The sequence below is a fragment of the Marmota marmota genome, unplaced genomic scaffold, assembly GCF_001458135.2.
Source record: "Marmota marmota marmota unplaced genomic scaffold, marMar, whole genome shotgun sequence".
Classification (NCBI taxonomy): Eukaryota; Metazoa; Chordata; class Mammalia; order Rodentia; family Sciuridae; genus Marmota; species Marmota marmota.
The window spans coordinates 46,497,535-46,522,657 of record NW_025999900.1 but is presented as its reverse complement, the minus strand read 5'-3'; the positions used below and the strand labels follow the sequence as shown (position 1 = coordinate 46,522,657).

Here is a 25,123-nt window from a genome sequence, read left to right as displayed (position 1 = left end):
AACTGCCATGTAGCCCGACCCTGCACCTTTAATTTCTTGTCAAAGGAGCAAGGAAATTGTGCTTGCCAGTGTTCTGACAGCACTTTATCCCAAAACATAGCATTCTATGTTAGGACTTCCCTGCTGCATAATAAGCAAGATAAGCATTCCTCTGTGAGGGTCCAAGGTTAGGCCCTGCAGCAGTTATTTTTGGATATGTTTTTCATTTGCCAATCTTTGTACTTTTCACATACTGCTGCCTATGATTGGATGTTTCTGCTTCTGGTATGAACCACCCAGTCTGCAGGAATCCTCAAATGTTAGCCTCCTTCCCAACCCCCGCTACTCTTCTGACTCATTTTCAGCATATTTCCCATCTCCCTATCTGAAATTCTTTTATCTTTCCTTGAAAAACAGTTACTTTCTTTGTATAACCATTAGGAATTCTCCTTTTTATTATATTTGCATTTTTGAATCACATCTGCCTTCAGTTTTCCAAGCACCCTGGAAGAAGGAAGTGCCTTGCACAGAACCTTTCAAAGAGAAAACAGGCATGTGTTCAGAAAGAATCTGTGAATCAACTTCTAGTTAAATTCAGGTAAACCATTCAGACAAGCAGCTCTCTCCTGACCTTCTGTCTTCCTCTCTCCCTTCCCTGCATTTTATGAACATCGTAAAAAAAAAAGTGTGGGGAGGATTTCTTTGATAAAGTGCGAAGAATATAATCTCTATTCTGCTCTCTGAGAAGACTGCAAGACTGACAGAGTTGCTGACCCAGAAGTAGCCACCAAAGTATGTCACCATGGCATTTAAGACACCAGGAGTAGAGGACATTCTGACAAAGCCAGGTCACACACAGAAGACATAGAACCAAAATGGCACTGGTCCTCTCAAGAGCAATGTGAGAAACTGGAAGACCATAAAGGAATACAGAGTGTTTGATTCAAACAAAACTGTCAAAATTCTGAATGGAGATGGCTTCAGGTTTGCAAAATCTCAAAAATTACATACTATGCCTCCTTTTGAAGGAAGGTAGTAGAGAGTGTGATTTATAGGACAAGGAAATCAAATAAATAAGAAAAAAATAATAAAACCTAAAAAACAGGAAATCCATTGCAAGAAAGGGCAAGAAAAATACCAAGTTGGTGACAAAGGGTGACAGTAGTCAGGGTGGATGAAGAAGCAGACAGTGCAGGTTGGAGGAAGAGAGTGGAGAACTCGGGCAGGGGTGTCTGAAGAGTCAGCAAAAGAGAAGTAGCAGGTTATCAGACATATTTGACAACAGAAGAGCCTATTTTGAAAGTCATTTTTCAGAGTCTTTCATGGGAACCAGATTTAGTCATAAGTCTAAATGAATCCAAGAAAATGGAAGAAAAAGAGGGGGTTATTATCAGTTCCAGAAAAAGCTATGCATTATACAAAAATTTACAGAGAAAAGCAAAAGCACTCCTAAATAATCAACAAAAGCTCTGACTTTATATAGTCATAATCTTGGTAGACCCAAATAATATTCCTAATCATAAAGTATAATATAACTGCTTGAAAGACAAAGGAAAGGTTTAGAGAGACAAAATCCTACTCTTCCACAGAAGCAAGTTGGTTTAATGTTTGAAATCAGTAATTCAAAAGATAGGTACAGATTTTACTCAGAAAGGTGGTTTTATATTGATTATGTGGGCTTTAGAATCTACAATCCTTAGTCCGTATTCTGCTAACTGTGTAATCTTAGATATTGCTTAACTTCTCTGGGTTTTTTCAACCCTAAAAGGAGAACAATAAAGCCCATATCACAGGACCCTTTAAGAGCAATACTCTAACTGCTATAATGACAATTGGCACTGTTAATATTGCTGTTAGCATTGGTTCTGTGTTTGCAACTTGATTACATATTTTTACTCTCTTGAGTGTTGAGAAAGGTTCAAATTCTCATCCTACAGCTTGTGGAAAGTGTGACCTTGGGCAAGTCACTTATGTTGTGTGAGTTTTCTCAACTGTAACAGTAGGAGAGAAAGTATTTATCTCAAAGGATTTTTGTGAGGAGTAAATGTGATGCCTATCAAACATTTAGCAGAGTTTGGTAAACATTAACTGTTCAATGCCCTGTATTCTTCATTTCCTATTTTGTTTGCCTCTGGTAAATCAGCTTTTTTTTTTTCCTGTACCTTATCAGTTGTACCCAAATAATTCATCAGAGCCTCAAAGGATTTTCAAATTGAGAGACACTTCAGTCATTGGCAAACCATTCTCTTCGAAAGAAATAGTGAACTTGGGATATGTTTTTTTCCCTTACAGAGTATAATTGCTTCTTGTGATCTTAGAGGTTACAGTGGTTCTCAAAATGTGGTCTGTGGAACCAGCAGCATAGGCAATGGCCTTCACAGGTTAGAAGTGCAAATTCTCAAACATCACTCTAGACCTACTGAGTTAGGAACTCTAGTGACAGGGCCTAGCAATCTGCGCTGGAAAGAGCCCACTAGGTGACTCAGGCATGCTGAAGTTGAACAATGGCTGGTCTAGATTTTTCAAAGATAACACCAAAAAAAAAAAAAAAAAGGAAATAATAGAGACGCATTTATATACCTTGTGAGAAGCAGGTCAGCTAGATTCAGCTAGATTCCTTCACTAAAGGAACTTACTGGGCATTTTCTCTGTTCCAGACATTGTAATAGTAACTAAGGATTCAAGATGAATTTATCCTGGCATAGCAAACATTTGGTTGGCCTACCACAATTTTCATAAAATCACTCTACCCAGCCTAATGGACTCCGTGATTGGTTTTCTTATAAATGTGGGTACATTATCAAGCCCTCCGGAATAATAATTTCCTAGCCTCTGGCTTTCTTGTTTAAGTGACTAAATTTTCTGTCTCCTGTCTATTTTCCTGAAAGCTGATATATTGTGTGTAAACTCATCTTCCTTGTTGAATGTTTTACATAGAATTTACATAGAATTTGGCTATAAAATAGATCATCTCCCTTTTTATTCAAGTAAAGTATATACCTGGCAGAAAATTACCTTTGCTCTACATGGCTCTGATTATAGAAGATAATTTCAAGAGTGTCTGTGATCCTTCAAGATAAGTTATTCCCAATGTATCTCTTTCTCCCTAGTCATTAGAGATGGTCCCTGAAAATGTTTTTTTTTTCTGTATATCTGGATGATTCGCCAGGGACTCAATGTTCCCAGTACCTCAAAGAACTACATGTATGTTATCACCACTTCTTGGTGATCGTAAAGAACTTCCAATAACTCGATTTTAATAAAGTTTAAAAGATCTAAGTAGATTTATCTGAAGGCAGGAAAATAAAATAATAGAATATGAGTTATGAAGGAGAGCAGTCAGGAGGGGGAAGAGAAGCAGAGAAAGAAGCCTAATCGGCACTTTAATGGGAATGAGTAAACAGTCTGCACTGTAATAAATCTCCCAGGCATTTGATCCCAATAAACCATCTTAATCCTTGGGGCCATTCTGGCAGCATGAGATAACTGCTCTGAAACCAAAATGTATTTAGCATAAAACTCACATTCCAATGTTTACTGCGTATCTGCTTTTAAAAAATAAATTGAAAATCCAAACTTCTTTAAGATGGCATAAGGGGAAATACGCCCTCCTGGGTGTCATCCAGCACCTGCCTGCCACCCAAAGTCAACACTTGGATGCCCACTGGCCAGGGAAGAGGAGCCTTGATAACAGGGGCCCTTGGAATCCATTGTTTCATCTGAGCATCGTTTAGCTGGTTTGAGTTTTGGAGACTTTCCGTTGCTGGTGTGTATGCAAGAGGCTTTTGTGTGTGGGTAACGACAGTCCCTTTTCAATTGATTTATGTGATGAAAACATCAAGGTCAAGTGTCAACATGGGGTTGACCTGTAAGATCCTTGAACTGAAAAACAAAAGAATTACTGTTTTCAGCATTAACCATAATGAAAGAATATTCACATTTCTTTCTTTCTTTTTTTTTTAAATTTTCAAATCCCATTAACTTACCTGTACCTGCTGTTCTTAATAACATACACTTGCCAGCTACTGCTACAGAACATCCACATTACCTAGTTACAGAAGCAATTGCCCCCGTGCACATCTATGTCATCAAATTGCAGCTGGTCACCTGCTAAAGGAGAAGATGAAGTAAGTTCTATCTAAGCAGAGACATGACTTAGGTTCTTTAAATATACTTTAGGGAAGTGGTATTTATAATATATTCAAATTTTAAATTTAAAAGAATAGAAAAAGATACAGAAATCCTAGGACCAAAAATGGTTTAATTTATTATATAGACTCAAACACTCCCATTTTTTTTCTTTCTTTTTTACAGAAGAAGTCTAGTGTGTGTGTGTGTGTGTGTGTGTGTGTGTGTGTGTGTGTGTGTAAATGCTCAGAGCTTATTCCCTCTGGAATGGAGAGAGGAAAAAGTGTGTGTGTGGGGGGAGGCTCCAAATTACTACATTGCTATTTTAGAGCCTTCAATTCTGGACCTGTCTTCTGAGCAATGACCAAGCACCTGGGAGCTTAGGAGAATCTCTTCCACATCTTTTCTCCTCCCCTTTTGTTGGCATGAGGAGTAACTGTCCCAGCCTTCTCATTTCAATTTTGACTTCAAAGCAAATTTGGTTACTCATACCCATGCATGAACATAAAACAGATTTTCCTGGGTGGTGTTTGAACATTGAAATCTACATTATAATTCCAAAGAAGTTTTAGCCTTTTCAGTTATAATAATACTTCTTATTTTATGTATACCTCATCCTACCTGCCTCCCTTTCTTATAAACCTAGATAACATATGTGCTATGTTAAATTTCCAAATATAAAAATAAAGTGATAAATAAAATAACACAGGACAAATGACTAAGGACCAAGTCACTATAGAAAACTTATTAATTTGTTAAAACCGACTTATACTTTCATTTGACTCCATGAAACCAAGTAGCAAAATTTTCCACTAGTTCAATCCGTTCATTTTTTCTAACACTTACCTTGACTAGGATAAATAATGTAGTATTAAATAGTTTATATAGAACTCTGAGTCTCTTGAATGACATTCTTGCTTGATAAAGATAGTAGGTCAAAAACAGGAGGTAAGTGAGGGGGCAAAGAGAAGACAATCACTATTGTCAACAGAATAGATTGGTAATAAAATCATGACTTGAAAATGTACTTAATGAATATCACTTAAATTCAGTTTGTAGCTATTGCAGATAGATTAGTATAATCATACAGAAATATGCTAGTCAACTCAACATCACCTTTCTAGAGGTAAAAGTATTCCTTAGCTTTCACATAGGCTCACCCACTCCCTTGAAGGAACACATCGAATCTATTCCACAATGTCACATTTTACAAAAGAGATAGTGGCTGTACATAATCTCTAGACTGATTTTTATTCATTCCAAAAGGTGACTGAGCACAGTTAAATTGAAATACGAATGAGCTGAAAAATCCTTTTAGTTTTCAGGCAATCTCATTAAATGATGAAGAGTCTACTTAGTAGTTAATCTCCTCTTTTATGTTGTCATTGAATAAAGAACTGGAATCATGTCATTAATTGTCCATCAGAAAGAATGTTAGATATAGTTACCCTGCAACACAGTGAAAAAGACAAGGTCTAGAGACCCAGCAATAATTATTCTCTGAATGTTCCTTTCTGTCTTTTTGTAACATCATATATTCTTTCATTGGGAGGTGGACATGGATAAAACAAGATCATCAAAATATTAATAAATCCTGAAACTAAATGATGTATACATGGGAGTGTGTTCTACTATTCTCTTTACTTTGGTGGAGGTGTTTGAATATGTGTACAATAAAAAATCAAATTAAAAACAAAGTTAATATATATATATATAAAGAGCAAGGTTGCCTGAAGGCCTCCTCCTTCTTAGTACTTGGATGATCACCTGCCACAGGAAGCTGAGACCTGGAAGCCCGGGCAAGGATTTATTTGCTATGTGATCTTGGAGAAGTCCTTTAAATCCTTTGAGTCTGTTTTCCTTGAAATTTATGCAATCAGAAAAAAATGTCTGCCCTCACTATTTCATAGTAAAAGAGAAAATGTAAAAATATAGTTTTCTTAATAATGCCATTCAATAAATTATTAATTAAAGCCATATCAATAAATTCAATAAATTGCCAGAATATCAGCTGACTTCTACCAGGTGATCATGGTCCCACCTCTACATGCTCTTGCTTAATTTGGTTAGAACACTGAGGCTCTTTCAATACAATTTTCTCTATTCTGTCACCTTTATGGCAATAAATCAGTTTCTGGTCCTATTCTCTCTGTCTTTGTTTCTGTATCAGAAGATCAACTCCCTCACCCCACCAACTCTTTACTATTTGGAACTTCAATTCCCCTGCTCATCTTTTGCCTTCATTGAAGATAGATCAGTTCTTACTCTCTTAAAACATGCTCATGTTTTCTGTATTCAATGACAAACAAGCCCTTGACCTTGAACACCTCTGCAGATGTTTTTACATCTTCTTTTCCCTTTCATTGACAAATTCCTAGTCATCTTCTACCAACGCACTTTTGAAAATCTTTGATCCATCCAAATTATGATTTTGATGCTATGTCAATGTTTTCCTTGGAATGGCCTAGGGCCCTTTTCTCTATTAATTTTTCAAAGCTTTCCTAATTTATACCACCCTCTAGTAAGCTCTCCCTCAAGTCATTTATTCTGAACTTCCAAAGAAATTAGTTTGGGTCTTTTGAAAGCTTGTTTGTATACACTGTATTATGATTATTTGTATGCCCTTACTAGATTATAAATCTCTTTAAACCTTGCAGTTTAACTCAAAGTAGTCATTTATTAATCATAGTAAGTGTTCAATAAATACATTAATTATCAAACTGATCTCAAACAGTATAATAAAGATTTCAGTTCTACTGGGAAAAATATGGGGTTTGGATATTTTGGGAAAAAATATCAAACTACAACTTAAATATAAGTGAAGAGTGTCTGGCCCCGCATGGATCAACACAATAGATAAAAATGAATGAAAGATCTAATAGCCATCTTCTGCCTTTGCTGAAACAAAGTAAGGATAGACAATAGTGGATTTGCTGGCACAAAAAAAGTCAGTAAATGTTTGCTGTGCTATCAAAAGAGTGAATGCTTAAAAATGACCCTTGAATTTTATACTGAACAATGAAATTTAGGAAGTTTATGGGAGGAGAGCTAATATAGAATTTGAAAAGTTGTCTAAGGTAATGGTGGTTCTATAATTTGGGAGGGATAGAAGACTTCCCTTTAAGGCACAGCATAGATTACCAGTTGAACCTTTCTGTTGGGCCCTGCACCTAAGGAGTTGGTTGAAGTAAAGAATTTTATAGAGATATGCACATTTCTGGTTGAAGACTCAAGAAGAGCTCAAACAAACAAACAAACAACCCAGATGTTATTTGAACTGTAGGAAAAAAAGCAATTATGATTTTAGGTGAATAATTGGCAGATGTCTAATATCTATTTTTCCTGACTTTTAGAGATATTTTGATTTTTATTTCTCATAAGAGATTAAAAAAAGATCATCATGTCACAGCTTTGAACCAGGCATGGCGCTCAGCACTTAGATCCGTATTAGCTCATTTAATTATACAATAGCCCTGAGAGGTAGAAAATATTTACAATATCATGGAAGATGCTAGAGTCACTGCATACCATCCTCAAGGTGTCCAGTCAACAGAAGATGAGCCCAGGATTTAAAGCCAGAATGTAAACTAACCCTTTTTATTTAAAACTTTAGGGCCAAATTTAAACACATTGGAAAGGGATGGTGTAATTTCAATACTTCCTCATGGAAAGACAATAAAAAATGAATCCTGTTGATTTACTTTGACTAATGTATCTAAGAAAATGCTGCCCAGTCTTGGTCTTGATGAAATCTACTGTAATGTCTATCATCTGGGAATCTCTCTGGAAAGTTTAACGTTTTTCTCAAATCTGGCATACATAAATTGCCCCAGCTTCTAGCCATTTGCTTTAAATCTTCTGTCAGACAGATACACTACCAAATGTCAGTGCTGTATGTTTATTAGTTGTACTTAGGCTTGCAATCAAAGAACAGCCTAGAAAAAGCCTGGTTTTGTCAATCACAGCTGAGAGACCTTGGATTTGACTTGGCTACATTCCTTGACAACTACACTACTACATAAATCCTCTTTTGGTGGTAGAACTCAATGTGGAATTTCTAATTGTAGAGAGAAGCTATTATATAGGGAAGAGCAAAGCTCAAAGTATAAAACTACATTGTTAAGTACCTACTCTGTGTCAACATCAATTAAAGAAACGTATATTGTTCTAGTCCCACCTCTCTCCCAAAACTAACTTGCAAGTCTAAGTCATTGGGTTACAACTATTTTTCTTCTTCTTTTTTCTTTCTTTCCCCTTCCTTTCTTCCTTTCTTCCTTTCTTTCCTTCTTCCTCCCTTCCTTCCTTCTTTCCTTTCTTCTTCTTTTCAAAAGAATGCCAGATCTCAGAGACACTGTGATATTTGCCCATATTTTGTTAGTAGCCCAGCTGGGTCACCTAGCCAACTCCTTTGGACCTCAGTGTCCAAAACTTTTCTACGACGTTCTTCTGACTTCCATGTTAGAGAGCCCTGATTTTTCACACAATGAGATGAGAAATACATTAGTCAAGTTATCCTTAAGCTCTTTGTGTCCTTGTTTCCTCATCTTTAAAATTAATGCTGTTGACAACTTAAGGATTAAACAGACTACATAGATCAAAAAAATACATTACCTGCCATGTCATGGGCATTGATAAATTATTCTTATACTTTAATTATCTGAAACAAAAGCCAAAAAAAGGAACTTTCTATACTTTGACATCACTAAGCCTGATTTTTCTTCCATGCCCAAGAGAGTGAATAGAAATCTGAGTGTGAAGGGTTAATTATGCTTGTTAAAAATTCTCTTTGAAAAGTAGTAACGAACATGTGGATAGAGGACAGCTTTTTGTTAAGCCTGTTTTCCTGAATCATGGTGAAAAACAGAGGCAACAACAGTGATTGTCTAATTGAGAAAGTAAGCTTGTACTTAGGGACCCAGAAATAGAGAAAAATTCATGCTCTAATGAGTGTAGGAAGAATTTTATTATCAGAAAGTCTGGAAAGAAACCATTAAAATTCAAGCACTCCTTTAAGTTTTGTTCTAGGATTCAATGTTGTTTTTTAAAGTTATGATATGGTGGGAAGCTTGGACAGAAGACATCTAAAGCGTTCAGTCCTTACATGAACAGAGACCTAGAATAATGTTAAAAGTTTTCTGGCTTATAGAAAATACTGCAAGATACCAAACAGTGTTTTAAATATAGTGTCCGATCATTTTTTCAGAATACAATGCTCCTGTCATCTTACCTTTTCAGAAAATAGCTTTCCTCCTGGATACTGTCTTATTGCCATCAAAACAATAATGACTGAGTTAACAGTTAAGAATAAGTTATCACATAATATGCGACTTTTGATAAGTTTCCATAAGTAATTAGTAATGAATATGCAATCATTAGTCATTTATATAAGTAATAAGGACATTTTATATCATGTGAAAGTAGCCCTACCTTATGTGGTTTCTGATAAGATATGACAGATTTAATTGCAGGGTCAGATCTTTTCCCAACTATTAAGACAATAAAATTGCATCATCATACAGGGTTTTGGGAAGAACATTTTATTGCTAAGCATATCCTTGAACAAAAATGCAAATATAAAATGAAAGGGAAAAGGAAAAAGAAAAAGCAGTAACATCACAACATCATAAAATAAATTCCTTCAGGATTTGCTAATAAAACAACAGAGTATGATAAAAGCTCACATACAGAATGCACATGTTCCCATAAAATTGTCCAAATAGAAACTTACACTAAAAGGAATATAACAAATGTGTTTTTACTCAAATTTAAGAAAAAATGTAAAGAAAGAAAGTAGGAAATCAGTTCACAAGACCTCAAGACTCCAAGAACAGCAATCTTTTACAGACACCGAGATATAATCAACTTCATGTAGGCTGGGCCATTTAAGTTATCTAAAATCGTGCTTTGATATCTTTTTATAGTCCTGTCTTTTTTTAACGACAACAAAAAATCAGAAACTCTTAACACATTGAAATATCAGATAAGGAGGAACACCTCTTTCCATACATATTAGTAAAGGCTACCATTGTTTAGATTGCGCTTTTTGCCCCATGTCTTTCAGATATTTGTTTCAAAGTCAAATATTCATGCAACTTACAAAGACCAGCAAGAGTAGATTTCTAAATCTAAACAGCTGATTGGTTTTCATCTGTACAAAAAAAATTGTATATATCTGACCCTCCAGAGGACACACTCCAGTCTCATGTGAATGTTTATCTTGCTTTGTCTCTTGCTTTTTGAATAGCTATGGCCACACAACCGGTTTATTATTTTTCTGTACATTGTTTCCTCTTTACAAAAAGAAAACAAAAAAGACAACTGGAATATAAACCCAAACGAACTGAAATAAACAAATAGAAAGGAAATAACAGTTCTTCAAGCAGTATGTACATAGGTGGCTAAGGAATTATACCAGCAAAAATGTAGTAAAATATGTAAACAAAATCTGAGAAGATTTTTTTTTAATTCTCTTTGACACAGTTAACTGTGACAAAACTAAAACTCACGCTTTCTTCACATTTTAAGGTTTACTTTTTTGTTGTTTTGTTATTTTCTTTTAAAATAACATTCTCATTCCACTTCAAGACTTTAACAGATTTCTGTGTCAGTCATCCCATCAAACATACCATGATAAATATATCTGTATATATATTTATTTATATATATATTATACTATTAAATTCCTTTTTTTGTGTGTCACAGCAGCTTTATTCATTTATTTACTTGTTTTTTAAAAAAGATGGGTGAAGGGAGAAGTAAGCAAATGGAAGGACAGTTATCCGTGTCAGGCTACAAAATTAAACCACTATGGAAACCATTACCATGTTGAGGGGTGGGGAAGAACTATGTTATTTGCACTCTGTCATGACATGTTTGGCTCACGTGACCTTTGGTGGCTCCATCACAAGTTGAACTCCCATAGTGTCTGTTCTGATTATGCAACAGACTTCAGTATTGTCTTGTCGTTTTTTTATTTGCATGCATGTCAATCAATTACAGGTCCAGCCCACCCCCCTTCCCTTCTCTAGGAAAGGTTCTGTTTTAGTTTGTGGGGCTTTTTCCCCTTTAACACAATTTGGGTTAATGGACAGGAACAATATTGTTAAGTAAAGCCAATAGCTCTGATAAACCAGCCCTAAACCCATCTGTTCAGGGTTTGGGTGGCTGGTTCTAGAATTAGATCCTGGGGGACCAGCTCTTCAAAATTAAGGTTATCATCCATTACATGGGTTTTGCTATGTACTCAGCAAAGCATCTTATAGGAAACAAACAACATATTCTAGAGACACCACACCTGATATGTAGAGTGAACACCATGGTAGCTTTGAGTTCATATGGCAATAGTCTCTCGTACTTTTTGTTTTCTGAGTTTTTTTTTTTTCCTCTTCTTATGTCCAGTCATTCTCAAAAAATAAACAGAAACCCAAAAGCCATTTATCCCCTCAGATCTTGAAAAGTTACACACACACTGGCCAGAACCAGATAAGGGTGATTTCTTTTTTGTTTTGAGTTTTTTTTTTTAAACTTTTTTTTCCCTTTTCTTTTTTTTTTTTAAATGTTTTTGATTTTTACATAATTAAACTGAAAAAAAAAAACATTGTTACAGTCAAGCTTCACAAACATCATTACAGACTCACTTGGAGTTATGGAACAAGTAAGCCATGAAGTCTTGTACCTCTCGTAAAAGGTCCTGGAGAGAAGGGAGCTTGTGAGTCCGCGGCCGTGGTGGAGCCCCCCGGAGCGCGCAGGGCTCTGGGCGTGTGCTTTATGATACAGCAGGGCGGAGAGAACCTCCCGTCTCCCAGCCGGGGCTGACCCTCACAGCCTCGGGGGAACTCGGTCGATAGATCCCTCTCGGTGTGTGTCCTTTTAAAAATGGTTTTCCCCACCATGGTCATGGAATACCCCGTCTCAGAACAGTTCTGACACCTGTCACGTCTCACTGTCAAAGTATTCCTATGTGGATGTGTAAAGAAATCGGTTGGAAATCCATGTCTCACCGGTGTCATCGTGTTTACACGTAATACTCTTTGTCCTTGTTCTTCTGTTTCTTGTGGCCGCTCTTCGAGCTCGGTTGCTTCTCCTTCATGAGCGTGCCGTTGCTCTGGGCCGAGTTGCTGATGTAGTTCCGCGTCTCGTCCACTTGATAGGACCCCTCGTCCCTGTTCCTGTACTTGTACATGGCGTACAGGAGGATCAAGATGCAGAGGGCGGCAGCAGCCACAATGCCGACGACCATCCCTGTTGTACTGCTCGACTCCCGGATCACCTCTGAGGCCCCCGGAACCCGTCTGATTCCCGGCTCCGTGGGGTTTGCTGTGGGCACATTACGGAACATGGGGGAAGTAATTAGTGGGCTCTTCAGTTTGGTGCTGTCTAGCTCATAGGCAGTGGGCAACGGAAGCAAGACTATATCAGGCTGGGGTTTGAGATCACGGTTATTCATTTTGCCAGCTGGCAATTTGGGCACCATCCCAGACGAGGAGGAAGCTGTGAAGCGGATCAGCTCAGGGGACAAAGATGTGGTAGTAGTCCTACTAGTTTCGGAGACTTTGTTAGGTCTAAAGTCCTTGGATTCCCACTTGGGCGCATGTGCTTTGTAGCCACCTTCGAAGATTGAAGTGGAAAGACTCTTATCTGTTACCAAGGAGAAGGTGGTGTAAAAATCTTCATCATCAGTAGGGGGCAGGTTAGAGTCAAAGGTTTCCCCTGAGCCATACCCAGATATCACCAAGCCATCATCATCACAACCATCGCTGCCTTGGTCCGACAAGCAAGGTAACCCCGCCTCAGAGGTCATGGACAGGGAATCTTTGGTGGTCTCAATAATGGTGAGGAGGGGGCGGAAGGTAGGGGGGAGTGTAATGGAAGGTACACGAGTAGCAATAGGAGGGGTAGCTAAAGGGTCTTCTACAAGAAGAGGGATAACTAATTCACCTCCTGGGAGTGAAAAGAAAAAGAAAAACAGAATTAGTACAAGTGTAAACACAAGCTGCAGTCACTCTCCATGAATGCAGTAATAGGAGATGCCTCTGAACTTACAATAAAAGGGCCCCGATCCACATAGGGATCTTTTGGGATTGTAGCCTAAAGCATTTTAGGCTGACCTAGAGCCCCTTCTATTCCTCTGATCACCCAAACCCAATATCCTTATATTGGGGACATAGATTTTAAAGATACTCTCAAGTCATTATTTGGATAGAATTCACATATGCTGTTTCCAGGATCTACTTAGAAGGTGATGACTTTCAATTATACTATTACAAATACTGACAGGCTATCAAAAGTGTGTGTTGTGGGTGGGTGGGTGCACACACACTGTGTGTTTGATTTGTGGATTTATGAATGTGCATATAACATTTCTTTATTGCCTTCTTGAGTCTTAACTTACTTGCTCTCCTGGGAATGGAAATGACCCACTCTTCAGATTACTGAGACAGAGTCCAAGATCAAGGGACATAAGAATTCATAGTATTTTCTGAAGTTACTACTTTTTATTTCACACTTTTTTTTTAAACAGGGAAAAGAGCACATAAAATATATTACATGCCTAAGGCATGGGAGTATTTGACTCCAACACTTCTTAATTGCAGTTCTCATTTGCTGTAAGCTAAGCGACAGGGATTTGCAAAAGGTTCAATGTTTTCATCTAATAAACTCATTTGAACTATGCTTTTCCAGAAGTTCCCCTGCTACATGAAAACTTGCCTTGCATTAATCTAATATATGTTTATGCACTGCTTTTAAGCTGTATGCAATATATGCTGAGCTGGAAGCTAGATTTTAAAAACACCCAGACTCCATATCCATGACTTGCTGGAAACTGACATTAGATTCAGAAATGTTGACTTAGCACACTATGTTTTTAAATCGGTGATTCTTTACGAGAGTGGCAAAAGCATATTGCACTTATAAACATGTGGACTAAGGAAAGAAAGTTCAGAACAGTTCATTAAATCACAGTGCCTGGCAAATCATGGGCACCAGAAGTATTTTTCAAGGAAAGTTGCTCACTTAACTCTAAGCCCAAGATTATTCACCTACAAGTGAAATAATCAAGGTCTCTTTTGCATATCTTTGTAATGTTATTTTCTAAACAGAGGAAGGATCTTAAAAAGTCACAGTTCATGTCTCTTCACCGAATTTATTCCAGAAGAATTTATTCCAACTATCACTTAAAAAATTCTCTACCAGGAGTGGCATGATGCTTCCCTTCCCAGTTAAGAAGGAATAGAACCTAATATGATATTGTCATTGATGGCTTCTTTATGGGCTTGTTCTCTAAGCTGTCAACTGGCATAATGCTAACGTGTGTTCACTCTTGTATGTTCTGCCCTGGGTAATTACTAACCTTACGGGGATGGAATGGCTAATGGTGAACATCTATTAATAGACATGACTGTTGCTGAGGTGTCCTCTTTCACCAGTGACAAAGACAGACAAGGATTTGCACTGTCTAGATACTGCCAATTCAAATTCAAAGGATGTACCAAAGGGCCAGATCTTTGAGCTTACAGTCTTCTAGGGTTATTCCTTTAAGGACTGATTCACAAATTAGAACTTTCCTACTCAGCTTTCCATACCTTGTATCTTCAAATATTTCCGGTGTCTCAATTAGAACTACTGCATCTAAATTGAAGAGTTTTCAGATGTGCTAAGAGAATGGCCTCCTGAGAAGAAAACTCTTATATACTTTCCAAGCATCTGAGAATTGCTTGCATACATGTCAGAAGCATTTAATCTCTCTGTCTATCCAGTAACACTGTGGTACTTATAAACTGAGTAGCGGAGGGAGATGATCATGTATATAAAATGTGTCATTTAGAAGGAGAGAACAACAGAATGTTGTAGTGACATCTCTGGCCTATTCGATAATTTTACTGTATATGGGGACATAAAACATGCTTTTTGAGAATCTCAATATGGTCTGTGGTTCCTGCCTTAAACCCAAGCATCTATTCTAGTGCTCAGAGTTTGAAACTATTGAGCTAAATGATCTTTTCAGGTTTGCCAGAGATAAGACGTGCTTTACTGGACTAGAATGCCTATTTTTTTTTTTAAGTCATGAACATATATAATTCATATGCCTTGCGACTTGGTTGATTCATAATTTATACACCTTTGCTAGTTTTTATAAATGGGATTTGGAGCGCAGTTCCCTAAAGGTAAGCTAGTCCTAAAACTAACCCTGAACAAACTTTTTTTTTTCTTATTATTATTCTGGTAGGGGGCACCTAGTGGTATATTTAAAGTGAAAAGTGGAGGAGGGCAGTGTTTGAGTAGGAGGTGAGCATCAGTAAGAGAGAAGTGAAGGCCAATACAATCTGTATAAAGGTTCCCTAGTGATTTCTTAGGAATGGTTTTACTTGTCATCAGAGGACAAGACAGGAGTTTTTTAAAACTCCAGTTTAACTAGAACAAAGGTTGAACATGTAGGTTTTTCCAGGCGTAAATACCAAGAGTCATTTGTTCCTTGTGACCAAGTCAAAATATACCCCAAAGTAGAGTAAGCAAAGAAGAAATTGGCTTAAAGGACAGGGGATAACTGATCTGTTGGGTACAAATAATTTACATAAAATGTTGGGTAGAAAGCTAGTGTCTCTTTAAGTGAGACCCAGATTCCAATCTTCATGATTACAGAGTGGCATTCATTTGCAATTTTAGTGTACCATCTGTAATACCCAACTGGAGTCTTAAATTGGCTGTTTAGTAGTTGTTGTTGTTTGTTTTTGGTTTGTTTTCTCTCTCTTCAATCCTAGCTAAAGCTTCACAGTGTTTTTGTTGTTTAAAATTTTCCAGAATCTACAAACTGCTCACTCTGCAGTTGAATTGATATTTCTTTTTCATTCAAACATTCTAATACAGGCATTTCTATTGGATTTAGAAACATAGTAAGAACCATGCATTTCACAACAGTACAGAAAGAGGGTTCTGAAGCTTGCTTATTTATAAATAGAGGAGCCCCAGATTGAAATGATTTTATTTTAAAACTAAAATGATGAGTATTACTATTTTAAGTTTCAATGTCAAAACTACTTACCCTCCATTTTCTTTGCCATTTTGTTATTAATCCTGGCATTAGTGATTAAAAAAATGATAAATGATGCCCTCTGTTGGGAAAATTGGAGCCCACATTATGCTGGTCTTTAATCAGTGAAATTGGAGAAGTATTTATAACTCTCCTTTCCTGACATCTCAAGGAATTGGAAAAGTGCTTCTAGTTTAAAATGAAGTTGCCTGGGATGCAAGGATCATTATTACAAATGAGAATTATAGTAACAGGTAGAAAACTTTAGAAAGATTTAAACATGAAAACTGTCTAAACAAATATAAAATCAATTTTAATATAAAATTCTATATCTAATATTTAAGGTGATTATAGTTTAGTCAGCCCTCTGTATCTGTGGGTTTTACATCCAAGAATAAAAATATGTGCTGATAGAAAATATTTAAGAAAAAATTGTGACTGTACTGAACATGTGCAGATGATTTTTTTTCTGGTCATTATTCCCTAAAATAACCTAGAGAATATTTTAATATAAGGAAGGTATGCATACATTATAAAAATAAGGTACAAACTCTGTACCTTCTTTTTCTTTTTTGAGAGGGTGGTGGGAAGGGGATCTTTCTATATTGCCCAGAGGCTTGCAATGAACTCCTGGGGTCAAGAGATCCTCCAGCCACATCCTCATGAGTAGATGGGACAACAAGCACACATTACTGACTTATTATGTTGTTTTACACTAGGGACTTGAGTATTCACAGATATTAGTATTTGGGGGACGTGGGACCAACCCTTCATGACAACTGTACTTGGGGGATGGTCTAGGGGCATATGTCATTTGAGATGGAGAGATGAGCAGTATATTTCTCCCACTATTAGATCCTCATAGACTTAGTTTCTGGGGGGCTGATTATGACTTTTTGTATATTTGTGTAATCCAAAGTGACTACACTCAGAAATGTTGGTGCGGCTGACAATAATTATTTTTCATTGTGCAGAGACTATAGAGTTAGTGATCAGCCATGTATCCATACTTACACAAGTATTCACATAATCAATGAACCTAATGTCACAAAGGGTTATAAGCAGAGGGATATGAAAACTAGAATCTATCAAAATCCTAATTTCCTATATTACCCTCAGAATTTTTCTTTGGTTTGGAATAAGAACCATCTGTATTCCTTAAAGTTAGCATTTTTAAATTGGGAATATATACACTTTTTTTTTTTTTACGTAGTTGTGATTTCCTTTAAACTAGAGAGATCACTAGAGATATAAAAGGTCTATTTTAGCCCCAAAGGCTGTCCTGCTTTTTTGCTTTATGAGTGTATTTATAGATATATAATTCATGCCTCTAGGGCTGATATCTAGCAAAAGGGGCTCTCGGCCATCGAAAAAGACAGTGTATTAAAAATTTAATAGAACTCTTCTGAACTGTGAGGATGTTGTGGGTGATGGTAAATGTAGTGGGTCACCTGAAAAAAAAAACACAAAAAAACAAACAAAAAAAAAAACAAGACCAGCATGAAGTCTCCATGCAGCTCCAGCCTCTTCCTCTCTGGAGATGGTTGAGTCTGAGCACTCACGAAACTCCAAACACAATGCACTTAACCATGGGACTCCGAAGAGGACACCGTGGTCCAACTCTTTGAATTTCTGTTGTAGGTGCGTGGGTCCTTTGCCTTCTTTCTTATTTGCATTATTCTAATTCTCTACTTGGAAAACTACCTAAAATTGAGAGAAATCATTCTTTCCCCCACCAAATTAGCTGTTCAAAGGTTTAAAAAAAATAGTTATAGACAAACATGGCCAGTACTTGGGGATAAGACATCAAAAAACCTTCAAATGTCTCTGAAGGCTTAACTTATGTTTTAACAAAATGAGAGTTTCTAAGTAGAATATCATTCTTCTCTCTTCATCCAAACAAATGGTTTGCCTGAAATATGTTTGACTCTGAACGGCTACAAAATTTATTTTTTAACATATTACCAGGGGAAAAAAGCCACAGCTCTTGATATAATTATAATCATAAAATACAGAATGCCAAATTGAGTATTCATTCACCTTTGAGGTCAATTGGACTCAGTTTGCTGTCAAAATTTTACTGCTTACTAGCCATATGACTTTGGTCAAGTATCTTAAACTCTAAATAAAATGGTAATGATAATAATAACATAGCCTACCTATCTCAAACCATTGCATGTTAACACCTTAGTACAGTATCTATGGCTCCTTAGAAATTCTGTTTCTACTATTATTACTTTTATTAATGTTTTGATCAATAATAACTAAATAATTGATCAATTTCTTGTAACTTTTATGTAATGGCTTCATGCTAAGGTAGAGATATGATTATGTAAGGTCTAGATTATTGAGGCTATTTTAAACAAGAAGTGTGAGGGATGACTTATGAGTTTTCAAAGTTCTCATAGTTTTAAAAAATGGCCATTTATTAATCGACCCCGCTTCTTCAACAGAAACAAAATTTTTTGATACAATTAGGCAAATTAACAGCCTATTTAGGAAATTCCATGTTTTAAACCTGCAATATTATTTAACATGCTGAACAACACAAAATCACATGAACTGAGATAGAGTCCATTCATTAAAACTGCTGAGTTGCAGTGGCTATCAACATAGCTAGGGGGTAGAATGCTTGCCTAGCATGCATAAAGCTCTGGGTTCAATCCCCAGTGTGGTAAAAAGAACAAAAGCAAACAATCAAAAACTGCTGAGTGGAAACCTATGTATTAGCCACCATTTAGTTCTATAATAGTTTCAGGTAACTTTGATGTCTATAATTAAAGTAAAACAAGTAACTTCTTTTACAAAGATTGTATACTGCTTCTTACCCATCCTTGAAGTACGCGTGTGTTAGCATTGATCCAAATAACCTGAAGGTCAGGGAATATTCTCTCCCTAGAGTTACACACAATAGTGGTACCTACCTGAAATATTTTCTAAGTAAAATTTTAGATATGAACATTTTTCTGATTTTCCTTGATAGAATATTGATCCTTTTAAAGCTTACCTTATCAAATCCTTGAGGAAAAATATGGCAACTATTAATAGAAAAAAGGAGAGAGGCAGAGAGAGAGAGAGTGTGTGTTGGTGCCTTTTCTCAGTGTGTATGTGTGTATTTGTGTGTGTACTTATTTTTTTTAATATTTATTTTTTAGTTGTAGTTGGGCACAATACCTTTATTTTGTTCATTTATTTTTACATGATGCTAAGGATTGAACCCAGGGTCTCACATATGCTAGGTGAGCGCTCTACCGCTGGGTCACAATCCCTGTCCCTTGTGTGCGTACTTATATGTACTTATATGTATATGTATTTTATGTGTGAGTATGTGTACTTATGTGTATGCTTATATGTTCTTTATGGGTATGTGTTTATATGTGTGAGTTTTTTATATGTATGTGCATGTGTGTGTATTCATGTGTGAGAGTGTGTGTGCATTCATTTTTGCCAGAAGTTTGTTCATACATTAGGAGGCACTGATATCAGTACAACACTCTAAACACCTGGGATTCTTTATGTCTTTATTCTCAGTAAAATTGATTTTGTAGCCTGTGGTGATGGGGATAGCATAATCCTGGAAAAACCAAACTACCATAATCACTTGAGAGTACCTTATTTCCCCTTTGCTGAAAGAAAATAAAATAAAGGACTGATTTGCCTGAATGTTTTCTAAGGAATTAAATTAAGGATGAAATTACCACTGATAACACTTGGAGCTAACTTGACTCATTTTTTTTTCCCTTTGGGGTATAGGCCTCCCATCTGCTGTAGCCGATTTTACTACCCGACTGTGGAGCTACCAATACTGTCAAGGTTTTAAAGTTGGTAGTAAAAAGAAGTCCCTGCAAAGAGGCTCGGTTTTCTATGGGTCGTAAGGACTTTGTGTCCACCCTCTTCTACTAAGAGTGCAATTCACATTGATTATTAGAAGCAGTTCAGTGCAAAATATAACTGAAAGTTAAGCAAATAGATGCAAATGAAATAAAATAAAATACTTAATATAGTTTTCAAAATCATATAGTAGAAAATAAAATAAACTTCGCAAAATAAGTTAAGGGAAGAACAGCAAATAACTTAAAGGCATTCACAGTACAAAAACAAACAAACAAAAAAGTCAAAGCAAATGAAAAATAGAGGCTGTTTTGGAAAATAAAAAGAAAGGAATCATTTCCATAAAAGCAAAATAATTCAAATTAAAAAAGAAAAGCATACCATATTAATTCATAGTCAACTTACATCAACAAATTGCCCGCATGTTTTTTGGCATGAAAGAAAAATTTACAAAAGAAAGTTGTGTAAGAATGCTCTTGGACAAATAGAATTGTCACATTCTTGTAACTTGCTTTTTTTGTTGTTGTTGTTGTTGTCATTTCTTAAAAACTTTTGAGCAAAATGTCTAATTTTTCAAATATAATAATTTACAACAGGATGATACAGGGAGGTAACAACACATACATCCACACCACATAACATGAAAAGAAAAAAAAATCTGCACTTAAACGAATTTTTACTTTGGGGGTTTGGGAGGGCATTGATTTTGAATTTAAAATAATTCCGATTGCTATGATTGAAAAATTTTCTTTTAAAAAAATTTTGTCTTTAAAAAAAATCTATGTATCTACAGGGTTTTGAATGAATTTCTGCATCGGTATAGATTTTTCAGACATATATTTAACTTTCTTGTCTTTTTCACAAAGTTTAGAATTTTTTAAATTTAAGGGAATGAATGACAGCACATAAATTTTAACAATGCTAAAGAAAGGGGGATTATGGGAAGGGAAGATGCAGAGAGGGAGGGGCGTGTCTATGAGTGCACTACACAGGAGATGAAGATGAGAGGAGTAAATGTGTAAGTGAGTCGCCATGTCCATGTAAGGGCGGCACGGAGTGATCTAGCTGCATTAGAGCTTCTGGCTGTAAGGAAGGGATGGGCAATATACAAAAACAAATGAGCCTACACATGCCCATCTATGGAAATAAAGAACAGAACTCTAACACTGACAATCTCACACACCCTAAGCTGCAACTTCTTCAACATGCAATTACTCCAAAAAATCATTACAGTTTCATTATAAGATTTTCAAATCATAGAAATGTTAAACTTTTCTTCCTACTCAAAATAGCCAAATACATAAAATAATAATACTAATAATCATGATCAAAAAGTTCAAAGCAAAAACAAGAAGACTAGATTTATGCATTCAAGTTGAACAACTTCACCGGCAGCCACACAGCCCCATCTAGATCTGGGGGTTTAGGGATCAGCAGAGGTGACTGAAAGGCAGTGCCTCTTAGGGAGCCCACGTGCTGGGCCACTAATTACTCCCCTGTACAGAGATGGTATAGTCTGATGCCATCTGTCTTCCTACAGCACCCATATTGTGCACAGCACGATTGGAAACGAGGCTGGCTAATCTGAAAGATGTGGATGTGAGGATTCTGCAGCTGAAGTTGTTCCACATTTAAAGAGGGAGTGGGAAAAACTGCAGAAAACAATTCATAACTTTTTCCTCATAATTTTGGATAAATCCAAATCTAAGATAAAGAACTAGCAATTAAAAAGAAATACATTGATTGAAATATATTTATATATATATATATGTATAGATAGATATATATAATACAAAAAGCACTTAATTCCCAAACAAGAAGGGAGAAAATTAAAAAAAAAAAGAAGTTTAAAGAAAAAGGTATTTCATACATTTTCAGAGATGAACAACCAGATGCACACGCTGGAAAAGGCACAGACAGAGCTGTCGGGGACACGTTATTTCTTATTTTTTTCACTTTGTTTTTACTGGATTATTGATTCCCCATTTTGTGATAGCCAAAATTAAAAACAAATTTTGCATTTTTCTTCAAAAAGCATTTTACTTTTGGTTTCACTTCTTTAAAAAAATAAAAAGGGCGTGCAGTCTGGATGTACGTCAAAAGTAGACATTTAAAGAGAAGCAAGGGGCTAGACTGACAAATGGGTCATTCTCTATTATCCTTTCACTGTAGGAAGGTCAATCAAGTTAACACATGCTTAAAGTAAGTTGCATTTAGGGAAAATAGAATAACAGAACAGCAAGTTAGTGGTAGGGAGGAATCAGCAACACAAAATCAATTTGGGGACGAGAGGAAGGTACTATGCTTTATTTCATGCCTTTCCAGTAGGGGTGAAGGACATCCCTGGGCTTCTTTCCAATGGGAAAGAAAGAATGGGGAGGTTCATGGGTGTCTGTACAAGTAGGCGTGTGTGTGTGTGTGTGTGTGTGTGTGCACGCATGTGTGTGTTGGAGATTGGAGAAGAGCTTATAGTGATATGAACTGCTATCAAAATATATTCAAGTTGTTGAGTTATGCTTTAGGACACTTACCTCATATTCATTCATGGCCTTAGAAGGCATATTTTGTAAGGCACAGAGGAATGATCGTTCACATTGCTTTGTGTGTGTGTAATTGGGTTTTGTCAAACTGACAGAGCACCTTGCATGAAAATAGGCTGTTAAAATAAGCCTGATAAACGAAGGAATAACCAATACATTTTTTCTTTTTGTAATAGTGTTGAAACTTCTCTCCACTCAAAAGGAGAACAGGATCAGTATGTATAAACTATAGGATAATCATAAAATGAGTATGGTTTACTGAAATGCATTGAGAAAAACTGTGCCAGTCTTTTAGAAAAGAATTTGAGAGACAAAATGTCCCATCCAATGTACATTGAGGAAAGGAGGAGAGAGTATGCTGTCACAGTGTGTGTGCAGTGTGTGTGCACGTATGTGTGTGTGAAGTGAGAGGAAGACACTGTAGAAGGTACATGGGGAAGGAGTTTCTAGAAATGGCCTTTGCCTCTACTGGAAGAGATTACTAGAATTTTCTTCAATATTTTATCCCTGCAAGAACATCAATGTTCAACCAAGGACTGGGAAACCCGGGTAGGCAAACCACAAAGGCAAGACACTTGAGAGCACTTGGTTCTGACAGCCAATTCCAGCCACTCCTAAGAACTCTTTTGGGTGACTTTGACAAATAGAATAAAATTTGAAGCTGAGTCCAACTTTCCCCCCTGTGAGACGCCCCTTTTATTGTTTTATTTAAAAATAATTGTAGTAATGTGTCCCCATGGGTCAGTCCGTACCAAGATTTTTAGTCTCTGGTTTAATAATGTTAATCATTATTCCGGGAACTTCACAAAGGGCAGCTGGAAAGTTTTAAAAGAAGAAACAAAAATCCCAATAATATAAGAAAAGAAAAACCCTTGTTGCCATTTAGTTGAATTTTTTTGAATAATTATAGTCTTAATGTTGAATTTTATTATACGAGAAAATCCTCTAAATGCTTGGATGGTCTCATAAGGCATCCAATGACTTCTAAAGAACAAAGTTAGTTTTGATGCATTTACATGAACTGCTTTTTGTTTCATAGGCAACTTTTGAAAGCAGGAAGCATAACTGATCTAAGTGTGAGACTTCAAGAATAAGATACTTCCAATGCATTCTCCTCTTAGATAATGAGAGGTGTTTTGAGGAAGATGTATCAGCAATTTGGGTCCCCTACAGTTTTGACTGAGTAATTTACCTATTTCAAAATTGCCTGTTTTAAATCTCTTACAAGTAGAATACTACTTACATCCTGGAAATCACTAGTTTAAACAATTGAACATGCTAAAATTTAGGGGTGTCACTTTGCAAATAAAATCATGTATATATTTTTTAAACCCATGGAAGCCACAGTTTCAAATAAAGCCAACACAGTTTGGATATAGTGTGCACACAGTTTTATAATATAAGTCAAACTTTAGTTCACATGTATAAAGGTTCTTTGTTGTCTAATGTAAGATACATAATCACATTACTATAGCTCCATTTCATCTTTCATTAGCTGTCTATGCTTTTTTTTTAATTATCACTATGAGCATCTTATGTATTTATGACTCTAGGAAGTGTTAAGAAAGTGTTAGGTTTATATTTGCCATTGAGAACAAATAATGCAATAATTTGCTTTGAAACAGCATATTTTGATGCAACCATTTTTTATCCCACCATGTCCTAATAGCCCCATCTAAATGTAAAATCAAGATTTTAAGAACAACAAATGTAGTCAGATGAAATTACACTGGTCAGAATTCATTATGGTAACTTGTTTTAAAGAAGTTTTTCTGATCTGCTAGAGATTGAGAAGTCCAAAGAAATTATAAAGTGAAGTAACCTAACTTGCAAAACCCACCCCCCCTGGGGTCTTGCCTGTTAGAGGACGTTGACCTCAGTGTACAGGAGAGGTCTCAAAGGAAGGCCCCAATGCATTACTGTGCATTACATTATGGATTTTAAATTTCTCAGGGAAAATATCAGAGAGAAAAGAAGAGGGGCCTATTTTAAGATGAGTGCAACACCGGAGGAGAAAAGCTTAAAAATTAGGGGGGAGCTGAGAAAGGTGTCAGGAGAACAAATATATAAAAGAGGAGTTTCAAGACTTTGGCATCAAATATACAAGAAAATCCTACTTATCTGTTCTTCTTATGAGGTGTACAAACATATTTTCATTGGTTGCAATTTTATGTGTCCATGGGGCAAAGGGAGGGATTGTTCTGGGAGACTCAGTGATTCAGTTCGGAACCACAGTTTAGCTTAGGCAAGAAATGTTGAGTCTGGTGGATGTGGACACCAGGATTATAAAGATGGCTGCCATCTGCCATTCAAAATGAGCTCTGCCCATATCTTGACTTCTCACAACTTCCTCCCCAGACACAGTGGTGCTCAGAGAAAGAGTGAAAGAGCATGTTCTTTACTTGGTATTTGTTTCTAAATTGTTTTATTTACTTATTTATTTATTTTTGGTAACAGGGATTAAATTCAGGGATGCTTAACCACTGAGTACATGTCCTGACTGACCCACCTTCCTTTCCTTTCTTCCTTCCTTCTTTTCTTTCTGTTTACTTTCTTTCCTTCCTCCCATGCCCCCCTCCCCACTCCCTCCAACCCCCATCTCCCTCCAGCCCCCACT

At 36.4% G+C, this 25,123-nt stretch overlaps 1 protein-coding gene across 42 annotated transcripts in view; it reads right to left on the bottom strand.

The window, feature by feature from the left end:
- Positions 1 to 9,628: 9,628 nt before the first annotated feature.
- The window catches only part of Nrxn3 (neurexin 3), a 1,555,288-nt gene continuing 1,539,793 nt past the window's right edge, over positions 9,629 to 25,123 (bottom strand). For 18 of the 42 annotated variants that reach the window (XM_048799095.1, XM_048799096.1, XM_048799098.1 and 15 more), the window contains one exon: positions 9,629 to 12,423. In XM_048799095.1, coding sequence (XP_048655052.1) covers positions 12,122 to 12,423 — 302 coding nt within the window. In that variant the 3' untranslated portion in view covers positions 9,629 to 12,121. Of the gene's footprint in view, positions 13,048 to 20,486; positions 21,050 to 25,123 lie in introns of those variants that run through there. The other 24 variants (XM_048799086.1, XM_048799081.1, XM_048799077.1 and 21 more) reach the window with 3 other exon arrangements.